The 21557-nt window shown below is 41.5% G+C and overlaps 1 protein-coding gene across 1 annotated transcript in view; it reads right to left on the reverse strand.

Annotated features, from left to right (window-relative positions):
- Nucleotides 1-21557, reverse strand: part of LOC107125291 (transketolase-like) — a 53157-nt gene that overhangs the window by 29553 nt on the left and 2047 nt on the right. The window contains exons 2-4 of the mRNA XM_015428738.1: nt 2823-2940; nt 1821-1934; nt 511-623 (exon numbers count right to left, since the gene is read on the reverse strand). Coding sequence (XP_015284224.1) covers nt 511-623; nt 1821-1934; nt 2823-2940 — 345 coding nt within the window. The remainder of the gene's footprint in view (nt 1-510; nt 624-1820; nt 1935-2822; nt 2941-21557) is intronic.

The raw sequence follows: 21557 nt of genomic DNA on the forward strand, positions 1-21557 counted from the left end.
AGGATTGCACAACAGATTCAACAGTGATTTTTGTTGTTGTTCAGTCGCACAGTGATAGGCATCTATTATCAACATAGTCAAATGTAGCAAAGCAAGATTCCAGCCTTCTTCTGTCATGGATGATATATCAACTCAACATTTATGATCTCAGACCACCCATATTAAGCCTTAGAACTTCCAGACTGGAGACGCTCAGATTCTGGTACACCTGGAAACTTCAAATGGTTCAAAACACAGCTGTTCAAGTCCTAGCTAGGTGCCACCACAACGAACATATAAAACCAGTACTTTCCCAACTGTGCTGGCTTGTAGTTTGTTTCTTAGAAAAATATCAATGTTTTGTTTTTGATCTTTAAAGCCTAAACAATCTGGGTCCTTTTCCGCACATATCAATCATTCTAAGCCCTGAGAATGAGAGTGGAAACCACCATCATGAGGTTAACAGAGCCTTTTCAGCAGCAACTCCCCTGCTATGGAATTTCCTCCCTTGGGAGACAAGATTCACAGTACCCCTTCAGGTCTTCTGGAGTACCCTGAAGATACTTTGAATGAGGATTACTGTTTTTCTCCTTCCCTGTCTTATTTGATGGCTGTTTACTGCATTTATTAATACGATTTGGTAGCTGCATTTAAAAAATTCTAAAACAACCAGTTCCTAAAAACATTTTAATATGTGATTTTATTTTATTCCCCCCCGCAAAAAAAATTAATTATTTTCTCAAAAAAAGGTGGGATTAAGAAGGGGAAAGGGGGTGGGGGAAAATATAAATTCATCAGTTTTTCCAAATAATATGAATTGTTATGTACAGTAAGATCAAATATATTACCAAATATATTTCAAATGCAGAAGCAGACATGAAAACATCAATATTACAGATTTTTTAGGATATTCTCTCTTTAAAGAGTAAATAAGAACTTTCCTAAGGTTAGCGATAATCTATTAACAATAAGAGAAATGTGATTTTATTTTCTGTTTAACTGCCTTGGCTGGCCCTAAAGGGAAGAAAGGCAGTCTTACACAAGAGCCAATTAACAAACTAAAAATATTTATAGGTACAGCAAACATTATTTTGGAATGCTTCAAGATATTATGAGAACAGTCTAGTTGTGTGCATAATGTTCTACAAAAGTCTGTTGTAGAATCTTAGTACTACAACCTCCACAAGCTCTGAGATGAAAGACCTGCTGGTGAGAACATCTCCCTTCTATATTTACTTATTTATTAGGACACTTATAAGCCATATCATTGCACTACTTACTATCCTATATAACAATGAATAAAGAAAGCATATGATATGAACAGATTCTGCAGTATGAAGAACGACTATCTCAACTTTCACTGAAAAAGCTGAGACTACACAATACTGGCGTGCCCAGCAACCCCTTCTCTTAAAACAAAGCAGTCCAAAGTCCAACCCATTTAATTAAATTAATTTGCTGTTCTATTGGAGTTAAGAGGATGACTACAAAGATCAAACTCTGTTAGTTCCTCCAAGGCCTCATGAGCCCAAGGATGGCAAGATCTGGAGACGGCAGAACTACATACTCAAGAACTGTTCATAAAGACTTGTCAATGCAACATGAATTAAATTACAGACATGCACCACCCAACTAAAATACTGCTTTACATTTTATTTGCTTTCTTCACTGAAAACAATTTAATTTCACTTACAAGTCATTTTAGCATGTTCCTGGTTAGCTTTTATTAGCTAAATAATTACTATACAGGGCAAGCAGGAATTACTGTAAAATATGTACATACTTTCCAGTTCATAAGGATAGGGTCTGTTACGCATTAGATAAAGAGATATAATACTCACTGGCACAGGATGTCCTTCCAAAATGGAATCAATTTTCCTCAGGTTTAACAATTCTGATTCGTGGAGGAAACCTGCTTCTGCCCAGACAGCATACAAGATTGGTGCTGCATGACCCTAGGGTGAAATCACAAAAGAACAATTATTAAAAGAATGTATTAGTAAAAGAATATTTCAAAATCATCTTAGAAAAAGAAAGTGGCATGCAAAGTTGTGAAAATACCATTTAGTTGTTGAGGACAATACACTAGATACTATACAGAAAAGTGACACTGTTCCCAGGGGTCCTTCTGGAGTAAACAAGGGGGACAGTAGGCACTTACTTAACAGGAGAAGAAAGATGGGGATGGGCTGTATTCTGAATGGCTAGGGTTGCCAGCCTCCAGGTGGGACCTGGGGATCTCCCGCTTTGGCAACTGACCTCCAACTGACAGAGATCAGCTCCCCTGGAGAAAACGGTTGCTCTGAAGGGTGGACTCTATGGCATTGGACCATGCTGAGGCCCCACCCCTCCCCAAGCCCCGCCCTCTCCCAGGCCCACCCCCAAAGTCTCCAAGTATTTTCCAACCTAGATCTGGCAACCCTACGAATGGCTGACATCACTAAAACATACCAAGGGACATATGAGCATCCAGAGCAAGAGACTGTGCAGTTCTTTAAATAAAGGATCCCTTTGACCCTGCAATCTTGAACCTACACAGTCTCCTGGTGCAGTCTGTTTTCTCCACATAAGAAGCACAACATCTTGAAGTAGAAGTGGAAGTGGGGAGTATTGGCTGAACAGGCCCCAATGTTCAATAAAAAAGTACTTAGTACAGAGATTCTGAAAAGAGGGTTGCAAAGACACTCAATTTTGCATAATCTGGTATGAAAGTAACACTGAGGAAACTCACTAACAAAATCATGTTGAAGGGAAACAATTGGAAGGGAAATGATTTTAAAAAACAGAGCACTCCATTTTGAGTTAGCCTATGGTAGTACTGCATGAAAAGATCTCGCTCTTACCTTAGAAAGAACAAATCGGTCATTGTTAACATTTCTGGGGTCCTGCGGCTTATATCTCATGGTATGGAAAAACAGCACAGACATAATTTCTGCAGCACTGCAACATGATGTCGGGTGGCTGCAAGTCAAAGCACAAAGAATATTACAACTACAACCTCTTGTATCATTCCTACCAGCAAAATACTGTTGGCACCATTTTTGAGCATTCAACGAGAAAAATAACATGCCATTAGAAACGAGAATTCCTATCATCTGCCTTTATCTTAGTGTTAATTAGCTGTATAAAGCCAAGAGACCAGATGTCATATTGTCTCGTCCAAAGTAGACATTAAAACATAACTTGAAGCAATAGGACAGCCTGAGTAGCCTTCAATCCGCCCTAATATCAAGGAAAGTAATCAGAATCGGCAGCTCGTGCAGCAATGGAGTCTATGCAGCACACATCTGAAAATGCTTTTTATTCATCTCTATTTAGGGGAAAGCTTCATCTCACACAGAGGCATAAGCAGATACATTGGCCTAGACAATGCTCTTAGGCATGTTGCAAAGAAAGAAAAGACACAGGCGAGGGTTTATGTGACCTACATAATTCACAAAACTTTTAAAACAGAACATAAGACTAGAGATTAAATTTTAAATGTGTTCTTACCAAACACTTAAAAACTACAGGCAGTAAAAATGGAAAGCTAGGATAATACACTGACACAAACCTAATATCTTCATTTATATTTTTAAAAATATTGAACTATTGCTACTGAAAGGAGCCACATTTTTCCCCTTTGGACTGTAAACCAGTTAGAAAATACAAAGTGATGTTCTGTACCGCAGATGCCAGACAGTACATCCCTCAAAGAAGCAGAGAAGTGTTGGTTTCAGCTTCAAAGGGCAAATTGTTGGGGTGTTCCAGGACATGAAAGAATAAGATTTTATTTAAGCAGTAGCCATGACTGGCTTGGCACTAAATATCAAATATTTTAGTTCTTAATTCCATCCATCCTAGGCCATTTCTGCATGGGTTATCTGCTCTGAATTTAATGCTGTTGAGAAGCACTAAGTGACTAGGAAATTTTAGGAGGAATACACATGGCTGTATGCCCGTCTCTGTAAATACTACTGATAGTTTATTTGTCATATAATGACTTGCTGGGTGTGGGTGATTGGGGAAAATGAATAAAAATACTTATTGAGAAGCATTTTTGTTTGTTTTCCTGCTTCTCTGCAGTATTGTTATGCATTTGTGCAGCTCCTGGGGTTTACTCTGAAGTTCTGGGAAAGATTGCAGTAAATATAGGATGGCTGCCTGTGTGGGTGAGCAAATTCAGATGGCAGCCATTTTCCCTAACCTTATTTCTGTAGCAGTAGAAAAGAACAAGAGGCCAGTAGCACCTTAAAGACCAACAAAATACATGGCAAGGGATGAGATTTCATGAGTCACTACTTAGTTCTTCATATATCTTCCTGTGGCCTTCACAGAGCTTTCTGCTGTTTTTAATTAGCTTTAGAATATCATATTAACTTAATCTTATACCAATGTTTAAACCAGGTTCTTGGAATTCCCAGATTTTTTAAAGTAAGTCTCTAGCTCAGGGACGGCCAAACTTGCTTGACATAAGAGCCACACAGAATAAACGTCAGATATTTGAGAGCCGCAAGACGTGAACAAATATTACACATTTTTTACTGGTAAATATGCAGATTTGCTTTTTATTAACATTAAATGAGACTGCCAAAAATAATAACAGAAGCGGTAAAAGCAGATACTGATAATGATATTTATTTGTCCAATGATATTTGTTTGCTAATGCTATTTAGCTTCCCCAGCCACCCTGCTGGGAGCCACACAATATGTGTGAAAGAGCCGCATGCAGCTCCTGAGCCACAGTTTGGCCACCCCTGCTCTAGCTTCTGTTGCAAAGATATAAGAGGAAATTTATAACTCTGCAAGGGAAGGGAATTGAAACTTACTTATTTTTTTAAAACAAATGAAAGCTGGAAATTCAGATAACCTGGTACACACAGAGATATAGCATTACACTGATATAATTATACTCTGGGGGCATTTTTTTTAATTGCAAAAGCCCCAGCAGCCCAGGAAAGAGGGTGGCCGCTGCTGGGAGACCGCAGCAGGGAAACATGCCATGTAGAAGCCCTGCTGCTGCAGAAACTGCACCAGCAACAGGGCAAGCATGCAAGCCTACACCTGTGTGGAAATCACCATTATATGCTATTACAACAAGGGACACACCATTTGTTGTTTCTTTCTCACAGAAACTAGGGTTCAATCTAACACCAAAGGGGTTTTATATATACTTACCTGCCAGCATTAAGAACAGGAATGAATACAGGCCTTCAAATCATGGTCTGAAACACTCCCCCCCCCCAATTTATTTTATAGCATCCAGCCTATGGAAGAGCTCTGGAGAACCCAAAAGCTTACACACTGGTCTGTATGATTCTGTTTGGTATTATCAAAAGGTAAAATATCTCTAACCAGTCCCAACCATTGGGATAAACTTGTTGAGCAATGGCTTCAGCTCCTCAATCTTTCCTTGGATTCCATTCAGTTACCAGAAAAGAAGCTATGAGAATGATTAAGAAACATTTATTTAAGTATGATTATCTTTAGAGCACAACATGTTTGTTCTACTCATTCTGCTGGAATTTTACCTGGAGAGTGTCTCGATTACTGTTCATATTTGACTGCTAAGATCCTCAGTATAGGTGTGCTTTTATACTGGCATGCCTTAATGCCTTACCATTTAGAGTTTTGCAAGGGAGTTATCTTAAGATACCATTCTCTGATAAGAGTTGGCAACTGTGGTGCAGGTAGTGTAGAACTCTGTATCATATGCTTTTTAAATGTAATTACTTCTCTGAGCCTAGAGATCTTTTAATTCTTCCTTCACTCCAAAATATATATCATATGGAGACATTCCCTATTTTATCAGAAGAGAATAGCAGGCCTTTCACTCTTTTAGCTGTGAAATTGTATGCGCTTGTGATAGATTTTTATAGCAGTTCAAATGTGGTCTAGCTTTTCTATTTTAGTAATCTGATTAAAACTAATGTTAAGAAGCAGTATGAGGTAGAGAGCTGAGTAGGGGTATTATTTGGATTGAGTGGCCAAAGATGGGGCACTCTCCCAGAGTCTCTTTCTAGAGCTCGTTGTATTTATTTCCACAACAGTCCTTATTCCTAGTATTTAATATCTCCTTTAAACTCTCACCACCTTGAACTTTCAGCCTCTACATTTCAAGGAATGTAGTAATGTGGCTAACCTGATGTTATTTCAATGGAACAAAGATAGATCAGACAGTTGAAATAGTTTATATTATGAACCAGCTGCTTTAACAAAATATTTAACAGCCAGAATCCCTGCTTATAGAGTACGCTGGCTTGAATATGTCACAGGGCCCAATTCTTTCCCATTTTTCTAATTCCTATATTTCTCATGCAGGTCAGCACTTTAAAACAAATAATGTGAAATCTATGCAACATCAGTGGAATTCATGTCTACATAATACATTTCTGAAGAATGTACCATGTAAATATCACTTCTCATTCCAAATACAAATCCTTTGAAAACAGTACTTTTGTTAACACTCTCTTAAAATACATGCAACACATGATGTAAAGGATTAGTGTTCATCCCTTAGTAAGTACTTGCACTTTAAGAATTAAAATAATTAGGTTTAAATCATGACTCACACTTGTATTAGTAAATATTTACACATCTCAGTTAATCAGTAAGCCTTACATGCTTGCTTAAGGCTTTCATTTGTTAAATCTTAGAAATTTTATACTTAACCATCTTGCTAAAGAACTGCTTCTCTGGGGGAAAAGACATACAAATACCTATTGATGAACATATAGAAAATTAAAAAAATTAAAAAGAATAAAGCAACATTTGAAGAGACACAAAATGAAAAACCATTTTACAGCAAAATGGAACAAGAGAAGTGGTAGTCAGCTTTTTGTTGCTTAGCATACATAATTTTGTTTTGTACACAGCAGGAGACTTCCAAATGTTGTTAATATTTTAAACAAAAGGACAATAGACTGCTAGGTTTAAGTTATATTAACTCAAAAAACAAAGTTATTCTGCAATTTGGTATAATACAATACTAGAAATTGGGCTACTTTATGTAGGAAAATCAGTACTGTGCTCTGAATAGCAGCCAAGATTACCAGGCAGTATGTTCACTTGGCTTCAGAGGGTAGGCTTTTCTCAATTACAATCAGATTACAAATTACTGAGCACTGTAAAACGCTAAATGTGGCTGTCATACCATATTCACTGATTTCATTGGGACTTGTATGGAAGTCTTTAGTAAAGTTTTCAAAAGAATGGTGGTATTGAAGCAGCAAGGCTTAGCACAGCATATCTGCTAAAGTTCAGGCTCCTTTCACTAAAATTTAGCGCATTATATTTGCATTTCTATTAACCTAAGGATTCAGTAGTTTTGGTCACTGGCAATATGATTCCTATGCATCTCTTTCCTATGCATTTGCAAATGGCATCACTAAGGAAAGAATTCCATGCCAGCAAAATAAAGACTAAAGCCCTTCTTGCAGCTTATTGTCAAAGAAAAGTATTCCTCCAAAGCCACAGCAGTCAGTTAGTCTTTCCCCTTTTGAAAATCAAATCTCTCTTCTTCTAATAGTCAAATTCTATTAGTTCTAGTCAAACTGTTTGCATTAGCACAGCAGCCCTTTTACCCACCCAACGCAAACAGAGCTGGGCTATAAAGATGCCAGCTCAGCGTGTACAGATGACTGAGTAAAAAGGCACCAGGTGTAGGGGAAATAACTATGCAAAGGCAAAAATGGCCAAACGGAATGGAAGATAATTACTCCCAGTCATGCCACATGGCTCTCCTGAAAGCATACAATAACTAAAGTCAGCTTCATTACTGTGAAGAGACATTTGCAAATTACTACATCACAGTCTAAAGTGACCATAACATGAGAGTGATTGATTCTAGGCACTGCCAAACAAACAAAACTGATGATGGGCTACCTGATGCACTACCTTCAGGGATCTGGGTGAGGAAAAATCAGGGCTATACCACAGAGACTGGTGTGTGGAACTGCTAGGAGGCCACAGCCCTTAACTGCCAAGGAAACCTCTATGTTTGAGCCAAAGGCAGCTGGGATTAATACGAACTACAGCACAGCAGAAAAAAAAGGATGAGCTTTCAAGTAGGACCAAAATCCCTGCTTAGCTATGACATAACTGGCTCATTGTGTAGGCGCATCGTGAATGTCTGACATCACTCTAGGTGGCCTAAAGTCAGGCATAAGGCCCTATTCAAAGAGTACCTTCAAAATTTCATTGTTTAGATTTTCACCACATCAGTACAGTGATATACTTGGCTATTTGTACTTTCCTGGTGTCTGATTCTAGCGGTGATTCATAGGTTAATCTGAGGAGGGATAGGACGGAGGACAGATGACCCTGTCTTGCAGCAAGGGACTGGACTAGAAGATGGCTTTCTGACTGTAATTTTGAGGAACTTGTGTTTGAAATTCAGCCCAAAATCTCATGCTGTCTAGCCAAATTTACTGCCAGAATTGGAGAAACCATTAAGTACATTAGCAGGATACTGAAAAATACAGGTGTCTGCTGCTAAATCCCAGCTCTGTTTTGTGTGGGTTTTTTTTAAAAAAATCATATGACACTTGGGGGGGGGATCAAAATTTTAGCAACCCATGCAGCACAAGGGCAGAATGGCCATGAGATAGACCACAGCATGGGATAAACATGACAGAAGAATGTTCGGCTTCATATCCTGTGCTACCTTTCAAGTAATACGGGGGGGGGGGGGGGCGGAGAGCCTCCGACTATAGCCCAGGTTGCACAGGGCCATCCAAACTGTTGATTCTATTGATGATTACTTTCAACTGCTAGGAAAGACAGACAAAAGACACAAGAGTGACTGGTAGTAGCATATTGTAGACCTAAGAGCTGCCAACACAGTACTCTTGCATGGTTCACTTCAGATCACACCTCTTAATTGCCCAGCATACCCTTCTGAAATGCTAGTCTTCCTTTTCTCCTTCATACTCCCACTGACTTCACTGAGAATTTGAAGTAAAATAAAACAGGAACCCCTTGACGTTGTAAAAGAGTAAATCCAGTTGTTGCAATGTTACAGTATGAAAGCAAGCTTACTTCCTTCAGTGGAGTAGGATGGTTCTGCTTTAGGGTTAGGTGCTGCTGCTATTTCAAGAATTTCCTTGTTGTTTTTCTCTTTCCTCATAGCATACATTAGGTAAGAGGTCCAGGAAAATAGTTGTGGTCATCTGTGACACAACTATATTTCAATCTACCAAAAAAAATCTATAGAGTTCTCAAGAGTGGTGACCAAGATTAAGCAACGGTACTTGCCCTCAACCAGAGGAACAATGCAAAGAAATCTCATGAATCTAAACTGCCTTAACCTGTTTACCAACTAAAGGTAAAGGTTCCCTTGCTCGAAAGCCAGTCGAATCCGACTCTAGGGTTGCGGTGCTCGTCTCCATTTCAAAGCCGAAGAGCCAGCGCTGTCCGAAGACATTTCCATGGTCACGTGGCCGGCATGACTAAACACGGAATGCTGTTACCTTCCCACCGAAGTGGTATATCTACTTGCAATTTCCTGCTTTCGAACTGCTAGGTTGGCAGGAGCTGGAACTAGAGACGGGAGCTCACTCCGTCATGCGGCAACTTGGGTCTCGAACTGCTGAACTACCGACCTTCCACAGCCTGCAGTTCAGCGTCTTAACCACTTGAGCCACCGCAGCTCCTGTTTACCATCTACTCAGGTCCAAACTAGATATGACAGTGCCTATGGGCCCGACCTGCAAACACCACCATTTTAAAGGAATTTAAAAGTCAGGATTGGACCCCAGTGACTTTTTAAAATCCCTTTAAAATGGTGGCGGCACCCATAATTTGGCCCCATGGACACTATCGTGTTTAGTGTGTCCATCAGCTGGGTCTTATGATGAGTATTCTTTGCAGAGAAACCCAAATCTGAGATGGTGGTGGAATGTGGCCTACAGTCACAGTTTCTCTGGCAGAACAGTGACTAGGACTGCTTTTTATCTGCTGTACTCAGGTCCAAACTAGATATGACAGTGCCTATGGGCCCGACCTGCAAACACCACCATTTTAAAGGAATTTAAAAGTCAGGATTGGACCCTAGTGACTTTTTTAAATCCCTTTAAAATGGTGGTGGCACCCATGATTTGGCCCCATGGACACCATCGTGTTTAGTTTGGCCATCAGCTGGGCCTTATGATGAGTATTCTTTGCAGAGAAACCCAAATCTGAGTTGGTGGTGGAATGTGGCCTACAGTCAGTTTCTCTGGCAGAACATCCTGGCAACAGTGACTAGGACTGCTTTTTATCTGCTATTTTGCATGCCTTTTTGGAGAATGAGGATTTTACCAAATAAATGTTTAATGTAAATGTTTTATTGTGTTTTAAACCTTACTGTATTATTTAAGATGATGTAACCCACCCTGAGCCCAGTCACGAGATGGGCGGGATACAAATATAATAAATAAATAGAACTTCTGTGGCAAAGGCTAACAGAATTTATTCCAGCATAAGTTTAGTGAGTGACAGCTCACTTCATCAGATATATTAAGTATATATTCATTGGGTCAATGCATTTATATTGACAACAAAAAGGTCATATAACATGTAACTTAATCTAGGAAAGTATAGGATGAGACAAGATAGACTCAAAAAGGAAGGTCCAGAAGTACAGGTGAAATAATAAACATCTGTAAGGAGTAAGATATGCAAGACATTAGCACCAAAAGTGAGTGACGTATCCAACCTCCTTGGGGGGAAACATTGTTTTCAACTTATTAACAAATTCTAATTCAGTAAATTTCTCTTCAGGAGCTCTTACATAGGAAAACTGCAATTTTACATCAGCAGCAAAATGCCCTTGAAATGTCCCTGTTGGAGGCCATGTCTGGCTGGGCACTGGAACACCCTAGGCTGATAGTCTTGGGTGACTTCAATGTCCATGCTGATGACATGTTCTCCACACAGACGGCAAGCCTAGTGGCATCCATGGCGGTGCTGGGATTCTCCCAATCAAGGCTCCCTCTAAGGTGTGAAGCCTTGTGAGCAAAAATTCTACTTTGGGAACTACTGGCATTAAAGTTCTGAGTGAGCAATTTGGCTACTGTATAAATTAATCTGCTCACACAAACTCAGTTTAGAAGGAACACTGCTTCCAATATGTAACGGCTCCCACTCACCAGGCAGGTCACATGCTGGATTTGATCTTTGCTGTTGGAGTTTTGGTGGACCGGATCACTGCTATGGCAGTGCCATGGTTGGACCATTTGCCTTGAAGGCCCATGTGAATGTCCCACCCCAACCTTGTTTGGGCGGCAAGCATATTTCAGCTTGCCCACAGAGCCAAATAGACCCAATGTGACTTCAGGCGGCCCTGCAGGATCCTATGCCCCCAGCAGCTCGTTGGATGAGCTTGTGGAGGACTGACATAGCCGACTCTCCACAGGCATTGACAAGATTGCTCCCTGATGCCCTGTGCGCCCCCGTGATAGGCTGGCTTCATGGTTTACCCCAGAGCTTCGACTGATGAAGCGGAGGCTAAGACAGCTAGAGAGACAGTGGCAGCATGCCCATGTCGAAGCAACAAAAACATCCTTTAGGTCGTTTATGAGGACCTATGAGGTGGCAATCAAGGCTGCAAAGAGAGTACTATGCAGCCACGATCGCGTCTGCAAGTTCACACCCAGCCCAATTGTTTAGAACGATTCGTTCCTTGACTACTCTTCCTCAGAGCAGACCTAACATTAGGGAATTGGATACTGGCTGTGAGGCTTTTGCGAGTTTTTCTGCAAATAAAGTCCTGTCGCTCCGCCATGACCTTCCTGCCACAGTTGAGACAGTGAGTGAACTTGAGTCACCATGCACGTCTTCTAGACTGTTTATGGATCGGTTCAGTCAGCTCAGCCTAGAGAAAGGTGGCAGAATACTCATAACTGTATGCCCTACCACCTGCTGCCTTGACCCCATGCCCATCATGGCTGATTAAAGCCAGCCGTGATGAGTTGCAAGGCCCCATATGCTATGGGAGATAGTCCAACAAGTCCCTTTCCGAAGGAACATTCCTGAGGGCTCTTAAAGGAAGCGGTGGGCCACACTCTCTTTAAAAAAACCATCCTTGGACCCAGCAGAATTGGCTAAGTACCAGCTGGTTTCCAACTTGCCTTACTTGAGCAAGATAATTGAGAAGGCAGTGGCAACTCATTTACAGAGTTTTCTGGATGACGCTTCCATATTAGATCCCTTCCAGTCTGGCTTTCATCCGGGCCATGGCATGGAGACATCCCACTTGAGGTGGGATGGTGGTGCTGTTGTTGTGTCAGTGGCATTCAACACGGTCGACCATCAGTTACTGGTCCACTGCCTCACCAATGCTAGGGTCCAGGGCTTGCCTTACAATGGCTTGCCTCCTTCCTCCAGGGCCAGGGCCAAAGGGTGACAACTTGGGGAAGAATTATCCCAAAGGCACCCACTGACTTGCGGAGTGCCTCAAGGGGCGGTTCTATCCCTGATGTTATTTAACATCTATATGCACCCCCTTGCCCAGATAACTTGGGGCTACAGACTGGGTTGTCACCAATATGCTGATGACACCCAGCTGTATCTGCTGTTGGGCGGCCAGTCAGACTCTGGGCCAGAAGATCTGGACCTGGCATTACAAGCTGTGACTGGATGGCTTAGACTGAGTCAGCTGAAACTGAATCTGATGAAGATGGAGGTTCTGTGACTAAATTGCAACAGCCCGGGATTAGGGGTCTCACTCCCAACCTTCGATGGGGTGCCCACCACCAAGGCTAGAGCCTTTTCCGTGGCAGCGCCGTGCTGGACACCAGGGCCCTTACTCCAATTCTGCAGGGCCGGCAAGATGGAGTTCTTCCACCAGGTGTTTGACCACATTTAACATCCTGACATAACTTGGAGCCTCCCTGGGATTGTCTTCATCATCTAAATCTGTATTGACTGACTCCTGTTATGAAAACATTGGATTATGATTAGATTTTATGTGTTTTTAAACTGTTTTTTAAAAATTATGTAAGCCGCCCTGAGCCTGCTTCAGTGGGGAGGGTGGGGTATAAATCCAATAAATAAACAAACAAACAAAATGCTCACCCGTTGGGATTCTGAATATTGTGACTTTTAATGCCATGTTTGATTCCATCTGTTGTTTTGCATAAAGGATGACCTGTTTGTCAATAGCAGAGACTAAAAGGGCACATGATGTATACAGTACACCGAAGGAAGATCAAGTGAATGAACTTAAGTCAGTATTTCCACTATTATTAGATTCAGTGATCACACTGCTTGAGTGTACATAAGGACAATGTCGGTATCTAGGCTTGTTACAGGGTCAGATTCCTTTGTAGTCTCCTTAGGTGGTCACTGCTGTAGCCAGTTTAGGTTCAGTTTCTGTCTCTAAGCAAGGAAAGGCCTGCCACCCAAGGCCTGAAAGAGACAGCAATACAGGCTTCATAAAATTAATGATGTTTTCTTTTTCTTTTTTTGAAGCACCAAGCACTTTATAAAAACGTAGAAATAATTTTTTTAAAGCAATAAGAACAATTTATTAATAAAGTTGTGTGTCACTAAAAGCTAAAAATGATTGGAGTCTAAAAGTTAGATATGATCTTGTCAGATTGGTAGTTGTGACAGTATACCATGGCAAGTAGGATAGAGAAAGCAAGCATTGGGTCCTGGAAATCTACTAAACAAAACTGATTGGAAATTGATATTTGTGGCTTTCAAGGCAAAACGGAAAGCTGGTCATTTCAGCTTTTAACCAGTTGGAAAAGGAATAGTGCAATCGAAGTTGATACTTGTGAATATAGCTACAAGATAAGAATTAGTTAAGAGCAAAACTGGTGATGGAGACATTACACTTACGAGGGTAATTGCTGATTACCAACTCTGTCTCCAGTTAACTTCACTCTCTATTCTCCCGGCTATACTGCAATAGGCCGGAGGCTGGGTTGATCTCGCGATCACTACCCCACCCAGCGTTCAGGCTTAGAGAGTGAGAGCGTCCAACCAATTTGATGAGAGCAACGAATAAAACAACAACAAAAAAGGGAACAATCCCCCCCTCAACCCCCAAAGGTCTAAACTATTACTGATAAAGTGTGTCAACAAGTAAATGCACCTGAGTCAACATTTGAACAATACAAAGGGAACTTGTAAAAGTTAGATGTAGCGTACAAGCGTATTGAGTGGGCATATTAAAATTAGCTACAGACCATGACACAATTTATTTTTTTTTACTTCTAAGGAAGCTGTCGTAAGGTTGACATATCAAGCTTGTAAATGCATAGCTATACTTAGATTACAAGTGTGGGTCAGTATAATGGCAAAAACGTATTAAGAGACAAAACCGTTCGTGTGTTTCTCTACTTATCCCTCTGAAGTGGTAAGATCTCTGGTGAATGATTCCAGAGGCGGAGAAGCGGAGGAAGACGAATGGCGCCGTTTGTTTTGTTGCTTCGTAAGTTCCATCGGAGATTCTAAGTTCAGCAGTCTCAACACCTTGAAGCCTTCTTCTGGTGTCGAAATTTTGTGCTGCTTGCCACAGTGGGACACTTGTAGGATTAGTGGGGTCACCCATGAGTACTGGACGTCTGCTTCCAGCAGGCAGCTAGTTATCGGCTTCAGTTCCTTGTGTTTGAGCATTGCTTCGTGCAGCAAGTCGGGGAAGATCTCTATTTTGGTGCCTTTGTAGAGTAGATGGCCCTTCTTCCGAGCTTCATTTAGAATCACTTTCCTGTACCGCATATCTAGAAGAGTAATTAGGATATCACGAGCAGGCCGAGTGCGGAGGAGGGTTGTAGGTCCCAGGCGGAATGCTTTCGTAATAGATCTGGATAGGTCACCTTCCGTGACGACCGTTTGAGCCAACCAGGTTGAAATATGGCTGGCTAGATCACCATTTTCTTCAATTTTCTCCCCCAGCCCGCGTAATTTCAGATTATTTTGACGCATTGATAGGTTGAGACGAAGAGTTTTCTCTACAAGAAGGTCTTCTGTTTGTAATATTTGTTGAATTTCATTTTGGTTCTGTATGCTTCTTTGTAGCGCTCCTTCAGCCATATTTCTAGTGTCCACTAGGTCTTTTTGCATTATGTCAAGTCTTTCGTAGAGAGGCTTAAACATAACCGAGATGTGCTCTAGGAAAGTTTTTTCCATGTTCAAGAGAGCGGCAGACAGATCCATGGTTGTGATGGGTTTCGTCTCTGTTGCAGACGCACTAGTGCCCGTCATAATTTTGTCAGTTGGGGCTGTCAGGAGGCCACGAGGCAGATTGGTTTGTAGTTCCGCAAATAGATGTTCCATTTTCTTTTGTTTTTCCAAATTCGGATGTTGATTTGGTCTAGGTTCAGTCCCCATAAATTTGGTATGGAAGACGCTTCTAAGATCGCTGTAGGGGTTGAGAGAGGTTCAGGGAGAGCGGAGAGAGGGAATCATTAATGATATTTTCTAATGGTTTGAGCTGTAAGTTGTAGGTAATAACATCCTTCAACCCAGAAGATTTGAATAACTGTAGGCTGGTAGCAGATATTCCTTTCCTGGGCAAGGTTCTAGAGAGGATGGTTGCCAATCAACTCCAGTCACTCTTGGATGAAATTGATTGTCTGGATCCGTTTCAGTCAGGGTTCAGGCCTGGTTTTGGCATGGAAACAGCCTTGGTCACCCTCTATGATGACCTATGCTGGGAGTGAGACAAGGGGAGAGCAACCCTGCTAATTCTACTGTACCTCTTGGCCGCTTTCGGTACCATCAACCATGGTATCCTTCTGGAGTGGCTGGCAGAGATGGGAATAGGGGGCACTACACTGAAGTGGTTCCGTTCCAACTTGGAGGGCTGTCTCCATAAGGTGGTGCTTGGGGAATACTGTTCAGCCCCATGGACTCTCCAGCACGGTGTTTCTCAGGGGTCTGTTCTGTCCTCCATGCTATTCAACATCTACATGAAACCGCTGAGTGAGGTCATCTGGAGTTTTGGTGTGTGTTGCCATCAGTATGCTGATGACACGCAGCTCTATTTCTCCTTTTGGTGAAGTGGTTAGGAGTGTGGACTCTAATCTGGGAGAACCAGGTTTGATTCCCCAGTCCTCCACATGTAGCTGCTGGTGTGACCTTAGGTCAGTTACAAGTTCTTTCAGAGCTGTTCTCTCAAGGGCAGTTCTCAAAAGAGCTCGCTCAGCCCCACCTACCTCACAGGGTGTCTGTTGTGGGGAGGGGAAGGGAAAGGGATTGTAAACCAATCTGAGACTCCTTTGGGTAGTGAAGGACAGGGTATAAATCCAATCTCTTCTTCTTCTCATCGTCAGCAGGTGAGGCTGTGGACGTGCTAAACGGTGTTTGGCTACTATGATGGAATGGATGAGGGCTAACAAGCTGAAGCTCAATCCAGACAAGACTGAGGTGCTGTTGGGAGGTGATTCCTCTGACTGGATGGGGGGTGTTAACCTGTTCTAAACAGGGTTGCACTCCCCCTGAAGGGTAGCTTGGGGGTGCTCCTTGATGCATCTCTGTAATTTGAGGATCAGGTGGTACCGGTGGCTTGGAGTGCTTTCTATCAGTTTTGGCTGGTGGCCCAGTTGCATCCCTATCTGGACACAGATAAACTGGTTTTAATTATCTAAGCTCTGGTAATCTCCAGATTGGATTATTACAACACACTCTACAGCTGGTGCAGAATGTGGCAGCCAGATTAATAACTGGGATCCATAGGTCCAAACATATAAGACCATTCTGGCTCGCCTGCACTGGCTGCCTGTATGCTTCCGGTTCCAATTCAAGGTGCTGGTTTTAACCTATAAAGCCCTACACAGCTTGGGACCACAAAACCTGTTGGAGCACCTCTGCCACCTCAGTCTAACACTGTGCTCAATCTCTGCGGCCTCCCTCCGGGTGCCAACTCCTTGAGAAGCTCGGGGGGGGGCAACTGGAAGAGGGCCTTTTTGGTGGTGGACCCATCTTTGGAACAACCTCCCTGCTGTGGCCTACCTGAAGCCAAACTTGCCATCCTTTTGGCACCAGGTTCAGAAAGACCTCTTCATAGAGGCCTTTAAAGATCTCTTTGGCCATTCAGGGGCCTGATATAATTAGCTAAGTGTTACCGTTAATTGTTTTTACTGGTTTTTAATATTCTTATGTCGGCACCAGGTTCAGAAAGCCCTCTTCACAGAGGCCTTTAAAGACCTCTTTGGCCATTCAGGGGCATGATATGGTTAGCTAAGTGTTACGTTAAATGTTTTTACTGGTTTTTAATATTCTTATGTTATTTTATATTTTATATTTATTGTACTGTACTGTTTTGTACTTGTTGTGAACCTCCCAGAGAGTTTTAGCTACAGGTGGTATATTAGTAGTAACAACAACCAGGGGTGTTCTTGTTATTGCTATTGTTGTCCAGTGACACAGTCGAATCCGACTCTTTGTGACCCCATGGATCACATCACACCAGGCTCTCCTGTCTTCCGTCATGCTCCAGAGTTTGCTTAATTTCATGTTTGCTGCATCGATAACACTGTCTAACCATCTCATCTTTTGCTGTCCCCTTCTTCTTTGACCTTCAATCTTTCCCACCATCAGGGTCTTCTCCAGTGAGTGCTCCCTTCTCATTTGGTGCCAAAGTATTTGAGCTTCAGTTTCAGTATCTGGCCTTCCAGGGAACAGAACAGTGGTCCATCAAGCCCACATCCTGTCTCATACAGGGCCAACAACAGAGCAAAGATGCCAAAGACCTCCCCTGATGTTTTCTTCTGGCATGGGCACCTGCAGAAATTAACTGGGGGAGGGCAAAGTCTCTCATCAACAATGGCCTTAGAGATCACTCTGTCGGTGCTTCTTTCTGTGTAGTTGGAGTGTGTGTGTGTTTAAAAGCAAATTAAAGAAATATTAAAATTATTACTCACTAAAATTATTATTCAGGGGGTATGCACCCTTCCTTGCCGAACCCCACAGACAGCCTTGTCTCTTGGCACTAGTATTCAGAGTTTTACTGCCTCTGAATGTAGACACTCCCTTTAGTCACCATGGCCACTAATAGATTGATGGGCATAGTTGACAGATTCATGGTCTATCTACCTAATCTTCTTGTAATGCTATGCTTGTGGCTGTCACCATATCCTGTGGCACTGAATTTCACATTTCAATCACACGTTGAGTAAAGTATTTCCTTCATTGGATGCACCCTCCCCCAAGTTCTAGTATTTTGTGAGAGGGAGAAGACGTTCTCTATTCACTCTCTGTACCCCGTGCGTAACTTTCTAAACCTTAGTGGTCTCTTTTCCAAACTGAAAAGTCCCAGACTCTTTAGCCTTCCCTCACAGAACAGGTGATCCAACTTCTTAATCATTTTGGTTGGGTTAGGGTTAGGGTCTGTACTTCTTCGAGCTCTGCAATGTCCTTTTTTGACATAGAGAGCCCAGAACTGCACACAGTAGTCCAAATGAGGCCGTATCATAGATCTATAAGGAGCACTGTAATATTGGCTGTTTTAATTTTCAATTACTTTCCTAACAATCCCTGGCATAGAGTTTGCCTTTTCACTGCAACAGCACACTAGACTGGCATATTTATTGAGCTATACACTAAGAGCCACAGACCTCTTTCTCTCTGTGTTTTAGCAAGTTCAGACCACACTGTGTGTGTGTGTGTGTGTGTGTGAAGTGCCATCGAGTTGCAGCTAACTTATGGCAACCCCAGCAAGTGAGAAGCAGAGATGGCTTGCCACTGCCTTGTTCTGCAGAGTCTTCTTTGGTGGTTTCCATCCAAGGACCAATCCAGCTTAGCTTCCAAGATCTGACGAGACTGGGTTGTACCATGCTGCCTTCACTCCCTCAGACTCCAATAGTGTGTATTTAAATTTTTTGGGGGGAAGAGTTTGTTCCAGTGTGCATCACCTCACACTTACCTACAGTAAGAAAAACTGGACTTCTCTCTGACAAATTACTGCAGTTCATTATATGTAATCTTATACAGATCCAAGAAACAGTAGATATATATGTAATGTTCCTAAAAATGTTTTTTCTCTGTATGTAGTTGCAAATGAAGTGTTCACAGATCTCCCACCATGGTATTATTTATGTACAAAACACATACACACACACACACACACATATATATATTTATTTATCTATCTTATTTAAAACATTTCTATGCCATCTTTCCACCCAATTCAGGGCCTCCAAGGTAGTGAACATTAAAACATTTCAAGCATTAACATTAAAAAATACTTAAACCAAATAAAACATAATAAACATATAGTCACATAAATGGGGGGAGAGCTAATAAGAGTGAGTGAGAGAAGGTCAAACAAAAAATCCTGTACATGCAATGACACATATATATGTGATAGCAAATTCAATGTGCATGTAATGTGGGAGGGTGGCCTACTTAGATTTTCTCATGAAAACATCATATGACTGACCACTGTTCAGCTTGAGATGAAAAACTATTATGTTATTAGCTATGTTATTCTTCCACTTGCCCACCTCCTACCCAAAGGCACAAATAGTTCCACATTGGCTGCTACAAATGAATATAATGTGTGCTGCCACATTATCATGGACCAGCTAATGAGAACATCACAAGGTCCTTTGCCTACTAATGGCAGTTCTAGTCTTACATATTGTACAACACAGTCTTGCATTTTCTGATAGTCTTTGGGTTATTCTTTTTTTCACAATTTCCTTTCTTCTTATTCAGTTGCCTTCACAGCCCTCTATGACATAAAACATCAGAATACATTCCCCCCCTTCAGTATTACTCCATTTCTCTATGCCAAGCCAACATGCAGCTGCACCCACTTATCAGATGGGTGGTGACAGATACTCAAAACGTCTGGAATATTACAATCTCCGTGCTGCCCAACACGTATTCCATGGAGTTGACCTACATACAGCGCTCTCCAACCACCCAGATTTTCCCAACTCTGCTATAGTGAGTCCACAGCACTTTGAAATATTACTCTTTTCCTGCACAGATTGCCCCTTCTTTTCGGTGGTCCCCCAAGTCCTTCACATGTGCCTTCAGTTCTAAGGGCATAACAAATCTACCGAATTTCACTAATGTGTGCTGTGCATCGGTACAATAAAAAGGAGCATGAATGGTAAACAAGGGCGGGATGCAACAACATATTGTCAAGTACATATACTTCACATCTTTAAAATGTAAACAAACATAATAATCCTAAAGTGCCCCCTGCATAACCAATACATTGTGCTCTATTTGTGCCAGGGTTTCCTAGAACTGATCCCAAAAATCTAGTTGTAGAGTAGTGGCTCAACCTTTGAACATATTAAGGTGCTCCAGAGCAGGGTTCAGATGCGCATTATTTACCAGTAAGATATGATACAGACCCTGCACAATCAAACATTATTGATCCTTGGATTTCTTTTCTATCAAGAGGATGAATTCTACTGCTGAGTTCTTTCAGGCTGCAAATTTAATTTAATTCTATACATGTTAACTGGAGAGGAAGTTACAGAAACTACAGATTAATAATTCCATTCACAACTAGGATGCTGTGGGTGCTCTAAGACAGCAATGTTACTCACACAATAACTTACCAATGTCTTCCTTATGTGACAAATGTTTTAAATTCATAGTTTATTTCTCTTTCAAATAAAATAAAAGAAGTCCTTATTCAAAGTCAGTTCTATACACTACAAAAGGAACACAAAAGTTAGTCATTCATTTTGTGTTCTGTTAACGATGTGATCAGTGGGAAAAAGGGCTTGATTTTTCGAGGAGACGTGGAGAAGCTTCTCTTCTCATCTGAGAAGTATATCAAAAGGCTGGCAAATTCTGGAGTCTGCAGTCAGCACAGCCTGAAATAAACCCTGTCCAGAGGCCTAAATAAACTGCCCATTGGAGACCACAAGCATTTGGCAAATTGTCCCACTTGGGCTGAGCTGAAATTCTGTAGACAATTAGTTACGACTGATGGATGCAAAATGAAAGAATATTTTAGCCTTGGGCATAAATGCTCTTTAGCTGTGCATCAGCTTAGCATCCCTGTGTTTCTCTTTCTATCACATCATAATATTTATAAAGAGCCTATACCACTTTACCATCTGTCTTCATATAAGTCTTCAATATGATTTCATGCCTTCTGAACCCTTCTCATTTAGGTGCTACACACATGATCAAGAGGGACAGCAGCATCGTGGTAAAAGGAAACGCTTCATCCACATTACCCTCAGCTAATAAAAAAGCTTTTGCATGTGTGCACACACGCACGTAGCAGTCAGAAAATGCCCCCATAACTAGGAACACGCTCCACTGCTCTCTGTTAGAAACCAGCTCATCAACCAAACATAAAAAGGCATCTTCTGACATCACCTACATACAGTGAGCCCCATTCCCGAACAGCATACATATAAATATATAGACTGAACTGTATAATCAAACATCTTAAATGTATTATAATCCTTGATCATTTTCCATCTAGTAGGTGGTTCATCCACTACGTCGTTCATATTTATTCCTTTTTTATATCCAAGTGAATTTACAGTATGTAATCACGCAAAGGATCTTCAGCCAGTTTTCCAAATTTAATATCCACTTCTGCCAGTGACAAAGAATATGCTCCCTTTCCTGGAGTTACCAACTAAGGAAAACAACAAACATAAACCCTCCTCCCCCCTTTCCCT

The sequence above is a fragment of the Gekko japonicus genome, unplaced genomic scaffold (genome assembly GCF_001447785.1).
Source record: "Gekko japonicus isolate JY-2015 unplaced genomic scaffold, Gekko_japonicus_V1.1 scaffold773, whole genome shotgun sequence".
In the NCBI taxonomy this organism is placed as follows: domain Eukaryota; kingdom Metazoa; phylum Chordata; class Lepidosauria; order Squamata; family Gekkonidae; genus Gekko; species Gekko japonicus.